Source organism: Psammomys obesus, unplaced genomic scaffold (genome assembly GCF_907164565.1).
Source record: "Psammomys obesus unplaced genomic scaffold, mPsaObe1.curated_primary_1811, whole genome shotgun sequence".
Lineage (NCBI taxonomy): Eukaryota > Metazoa > Chordata > Mammalia > Rodentia > Muridae > Psammomys > Psammomys obesus.
The window spans coordinates 5,573,228-5,579,227 of record NW_026596091.1 but is presented as its reverse complement, the minus strand read 5'-3'; the positions used below and the strand labels follow the sequence as shown (position 1 = coordinate 5,579,227).

The 6,000-nt window shown below is 41.2% G+C and overlaps 1 protein-coding gene across 1 annotated transcript in view; it reads left to right on the top strand.

Annotated features, from left to right (window-relative positions):
* Positions 1-6,000, top strand: part of Mybpc1 (myosin binding protein C1) — a 75,826-nt gene that overhangs the window by 29,580 nt on the left and 40,246 nt on the right. Inside the window, exons 12-15 of the mRNA XM_055627790.1 lie at positions 1,377-1,543; positions 2,654-2,786; positions 4,590-4,714; positions 5,558-5,663. Coding sequence (XP_055483765.1) covers positions 1,377-1,543; positions 2,654-2,786; positions 4,590-4,714; positions 5,558-5,663 — 531 coding nt within the window. The remainder of the gene's footprint in view (positions 1-1,376; positions 1,544-2,653; positions 2,787-4,589; positions 4,715-5,557; positions 5,664-6,000) is intronic.

The following is a 6,000-nucleotide window of genomic DNA, read 5'->3' as shown; positions in this document are numbered from 1 at the left end:
GAAAGAAAGAAAGAAAGAAAGAAAGAAAGAAAGAAAGAAAGAAAGAAGTGGGAGAGACATGAACTTTAACCTTTTTGTTGGGGCAGGGGACAGGATCTTACTATGTAGTCCTAGCTAGCAGCTAGCCTGAAACTCACTCTGTAGCTCAGGCTGGCCTCACAGAGCTCCGCCTGCCTGCTCCTGAGTGCTGACACAGATCAGAACCTTTCTAATGTGTTGTCATGTACTCCTTGACATGGTCTACACGTTCTCCAGCCAGTGATCAAGATATGGGGTCATGTTACCCTGTTCTTGTTCATGAAATTTTAAACTATTTGCTTTCCAGTTTAGCATTAGTCTGTCTATATTCCAATCCCATTCTTGCTGTTAAAAAAAATTTAAGATGGCATATTAAGATGAATTACGACATATTTTTTTTTCCTCATTCTTTTTTTCTTACCAATTTAGAAAAGCAATTTTCTTTTTAAATGCATCTTTATTCATACTAATAAGAAGAACAAATAAAAACCCTTTATGATGGTTCCAATTTTAATGTAAAATAATCCACATATTAATGCAAATGTTATTGGAAAAACCCAAAGGTTTGAAATACTGTCTAGATTATGTTTGCATCAATATATGTAGAAAGGGATTTTTATTTTTATTTATTTTTTTTTTACTCACAGGCCAATTTTAAATATTAACTGTTTTGTTTTGCTTTTTTGAGACAAGGTTTCTCTTTGTAGCCCTGACACTCTGTAGACCAGGCTGGTCTTGAACTCATAGAGATCCTCCTGCCTCTGCCTCCCAAGTGCTGGGATTAAAGGCCTATGCCACCACCACCTGGATTAATTCTTTCTGTTTGTTTGTTTGTTTTGTTTGTTTGTTTGAGACAGGGTTTTCCTGTGTAGCCTTGGTTCTCCTGGACTCACTTTAAAGACCAGGCTAGCTTCGAACTCACAGAGATCTGCCTGCCTCTGCCTCCTAGAGTGCTGGGATTACAGGCATGAGCCACTGCGCCTGGTTTAAATCTTAATTCTTAATCCACATTTCAAACTGAATCTACTACCCACATGTGGGGTGAGATTTATTTTAAGTTTCTGAAAAATCTTACCTTCAAATGCTTCTCAGTGTTTTGGCAAAGATCAAATGCGATCAGACTTTAAAATTGAAAGGAAAATAATGTCAGAATTTGTTCTGACATCTCTGCTCCTCCTGCAACTATGTTTTTAACTTGGAGAAGTGAAGTTCAAAGTGTATGTACCTGATCTTCCACTCAATGGAAGTTCCCCAAGAAATCAAGTCGACTCAGTTGGTGGCTCTAAGGAGAGCTCTTAGCCTCGCTGTTCTTTAGGGGACAGACAGTTTCTAACTTAGAGACCGCTCTTCTGGGCTAGGGAGGTGAAGCAGCAGGAGGAGGAGCCAGAGGTAGACGTCTGGGAGCTGCTCAAAAATGCTAACCCCAACGAGTACGAGAAGATCGCTTTCCAGTACGGCATCACCGACCTGCGTGGCATGCTGAAGCGGCTCAAGCGCATGCGCAGGGTGGAGAAGAAGAGCGCAGGTGAGCAAGCCTGGGGCCGTGGCATAGGCGGGTTTGCCACCTAGAACCCTGTGGGTCTCAGGTCTTATCCTGTTTCTCATCCAGCTCAGAGCAAGCCTTCACGGGCCTGCTGCTGTTCATGGCTCCTTTCCTTGACTTTGGCTTCATGTGGAGTGGTCCTCTGGTTGGGTTGATACCCACCTTTTGACTCTTAAAATGGCCTGCTAAACATCTGGTCCTCACTTCTAAACGTCACCCCCAATTGGTTGAGAACTTGCTCTTGGGAAATCTAGAGGCCCTGTCTGCTATTTTGTTTGAACAACTCAGCCAGCCCCACCATCTCACAGCTCTACTTCGTGATTCCAGAAGCAACCGCTGAAGTGCCAGCCAGCTGACGGCCCCTTGCCAAGCGGGGCCGTCTACACACTGAGTTCTGGACCCATGTCTTAGACAACCGGCTGGAAATCTAATGTTCATTTTTAGCTCTTTAAAATGAGAGAAAGTGAGCATAATCAAGTGAGTTATTCTCACAGAGTTGCTGCCAAATCTAACCACCGTAGTTGGAACCCACGAACCCACATGGTGGAAGGTGAAAACAGATTCCCCAAAGTGATATTCTCATACCAACCCCCGACATGCATGCAGGCACACAAGACAAATAAATGTAATTTAAAATTAGCAGTAGTGCTATTTTCCTCTTATGCTTCTTTTAAGAACACATGAGTGGCTGGAGACACAGCTCAGAGGTTAAGAGCATTGTTTGCCCTTCCAGAGGACGAAAGTCCAGTTCCCAGCAACCACGTGGTGGCTTACAGCCATTACAACCATAATGGGATCTGATGCCCTCTTATGTCATGCAGGCATACATGCAAATAGAGTGCTCATATGTATAAATAAATAAATCTTTTAATAAACACATGAATTCTCTTTAAATTTTGAACCATCTTACTGTAGACATACAAAATAACTCTGAAATAGAAGAGGTAACTGGGAAAGCTTCTGACTTTGTTCTTCCCTGAGACTTGTTCTTTTTTACTTGTTTTTAGATTTTCATGCACACATTTAACTTTTTAAATCGGTAGCCTTTGTGTATGCACGCTGTCATTTTTGTTTGTTTGTTTCTGTCTACAGCTTTTGCAAAAATTCTTGATCCTGCATATCAGGTTGATAAAGGAGGCAGAGTGAGATTTGTTGTGGAATTGGCAGACCCTAAACTGGAGGTGAAATGGTTTAAAAATGGTCAAGAAATTCGACCCAGCACAAAGTAAGTGAGTTTCAAAAGACTTGGTTAAAATATAAATAAACCGTAGTTTGACTAACTTATAGAGAATAAAATAACTTTAGGCATATGCCTTTCATTGTGTCATTAGAATGTAAAATTGTATGGAGGGAGAGGGAGGGTTTAAGTCATCTTTTGTATGTTTTGGAATTCTGATTGTCATAGTGCTGTGTAAAAGAACCTCCTTTTCATGTTTCCTAGGGCTTCTTCAAGTGAGCCACAATTGTTTGTGACTCATTGTGAGATATTGTATGTCATTATCTCAAAGCATTGCCAAACTTCTCTCTATTCACGATAATAAAACTTTGAAATATTTGAAATATACATTTGATGCCAGATGAAAATCACGTCTCATAATTAGAAGGTTTGGGGTTGTTGTTGTTGTTTCCCAAAATAACATGAGCAGTTTAGAGTGGTTGAAAGTCTTCTTCTTGGATGTTATTGGGAGTACCCACAGCTTTGGATCTGCACAGAACTATTCCATGTTAAGATCATGTAATGTAGGCCTGAGCCTGGGCTTTATTACATCTTGTTTTTCTTCCAAAAGAAGGAGCCAAACCAACCCCTGGTGTCTGGTGGGATTGCTCGTCTGTTATGGAATTACCGTGGAGATCTTCCTCCATCCAGGAGATTTCCAGCTTCAGTACACTGTTTCAAGTTAATAACATGTACATTGACACAGGCTTTAAGCCCAGAAACCTGTCACTTCTAGAGTGCTGTGAAGTGGTTTCCAGCTTTCCCGTGGGCTCGTGCCTAACACAGTGACTGAAATGATAATATTTATACCTGGTGCAAAAGCCTCTTGAAAACAACATGGATTCACCCAGACATGTTTTCTCTTGACTAGCTCTACTGAAAATGTTGATGTATTTTGTTCTTGAAGTCCTCAGTTTGAGAGATTTCCACAATTTGGTTTTTTGCTCAACTATGAGAATATTCTCACATGCTCCTCCACAATCAGCGCATATAATTAGAGTATTTTCTCTTCTTGACTTCTAGTTTTCTCTTTCTAAATGTATTTTTTAAATGGGTTTGATTTGGTGTGTATTGGTGTTTTGCATGTATGTGTGTGTATGATTTGTGCCTATGGAGGCTAGAACTGAGTTACAGATCGTTGTGCACTGCCTTGTGGGTTGCTGTGAATCGAGTCCCGATCCTCTGGAAGAACAGCCAGTGCTCTTAACTGCTGAGCTATCTCTCCGCCAGGAAAATTCTTCTTAAGAGAGCAACTGCGATACAGAAGGCCCAGTGCTTAAGCTCACTTAAGAGACTATATATCTGCTGCTGATCTTATCAGTTATTGCTTAACTTGCACAAGCATTTATTCAATCCAACAAAAATACTCTGTGTTCCTGGGCTAAACAATGAAGGGAACATGTCTAAATGAACAAGATGAGTAAGTTTCTGCCACTTTGGTAACATACATAATGAATTGCACCACCATTTGAAGGATGTACAAAGTTGAATGTCTAACACAATCAACCGACTCTCTCTTCCAAAAGTCGGCTAAGATTTTAACTATATGAGAATTTGTTTATATTTTCAATGGAAATGTATATGGAAGAAAAGAATAACAAGTTAAATAGTTTGTACAAATACACATATTTTCCATGTATCATAAAAATAAAAATGAGCTTCTGTTGATAATGATTGGACATATTAAATATGTGGCATAAATAGAAGATCACAGCTCTGTCCTTGATTCTCCAGTATTAACAAGTTATAAGCCAAATTTACTAATAAAGAAAATCGAGCTCACCAACTCTGCCTCCCGCCTTCTTAAAACAGATACATCTTTGAGCACAAAGGAAATGAGAGGATCATGTTTATTAATAACTGCTCACTGACAGATGACTCGGAGTACTACGTGACAGCTGGAGATGAGAAATGTTCTACCGAGCTCTTTGTAAGAGGTAAAAGACAAAATCTTGTCTTTCGTTATCAAGGGGCAAGGGCTTTCCTCCCAAGGGACGCTGATCCAAACGTAGGGCAAGGTAGCCACTTTAGCCCAGAACAGGAGTTGTCCTCCAGAAACGTCTGGCTGGCCTGTTAGATTGGCTCAGGGTTGAGGCTCCATTGCATGGCCTCCAGCATGAATTCTGCTTAGTCTTGAAGAAGAGAGAAGCTGAGGGGAGAGAAAAGCTGCTATGGGAAACTCCCTCATGGTTTTGACTTAAGCCAAGCAGTGGTATGCAAAATGCATTGTTTTAGTTGTAGTGTCAGAAACCCAACAGATTTTAACGGGTAATCTGTATTTTGCCCACTTAACTAAAGTGGGTCTCATGAAAGCAGCTTCATTAAGAGGAGGGCACGGTTCACTGGCATCAGAAGAGCAGCGTTCACGAAGCCTGGTGAAACAGTTGGAGGAGTCACGGAAAGCCAGGATAACCTTATTTTCTTTATGAAGCCCTCTGATTACAGACAGGTCTAGTCCCTATGCTTGGCGGAGGGCCAAAATTAAAACCTTCAAGCATTATACATTCTCCCTCATCCAATCCACTTACTGCCTGTTACGTTGCTTGAAGGCAGGATATTTGGCGTACATCTTATGTTCTCGCAGCTGGGAGGAACCGACCCGGCACTGTGAGCTATTTGTTTTGCCATGGATGGACATAGAGAATCTCATCTCCAATGTACACACCAGATCACTCACTGATGGTCCTTTTCCAGTGCTGGATTTTCCTCTGTAAACAAACTGGGGTTCAGGACACAGGCTTTGGATATTTAACGGTTTGGGTTTCCCTTTTTCCAACTAGAGCCTCCAATCATGGTGACTAAGCAGCTGGAAGACATGAACGCTTACTGTGGGGAGAGAGTGGAGATGGAAGTTGAGGTGTCTGAAGACGACGCCAATGTGAAATGGTAAACGCCTTTGCTGATGCCTGCCTGTCTCTAATAGACAAAGCATCTTCATAACTAATAGTGTGCAACATGGGAGTGGCGTCCTCACATGAAAATGATCTCAACCTCTTTTGTATTAGCAGAGATGAAAAGCAAAGCCATACTATGACCTGAAAAACCAACGCTTAGAGATCTGTCTGTGCAGAGATGTAGGAAGGCTGGTGCTTATTAGTAAATGGACCACGCAGGTTGCTTAAGCCTCTTTGACTACAAATACCATAGATGTTCTGAAACTTTGTATCAGACCTTACTGGCAACTTACATGGAAAAACGTAATGAAGCAATTTTCCATTTAAAT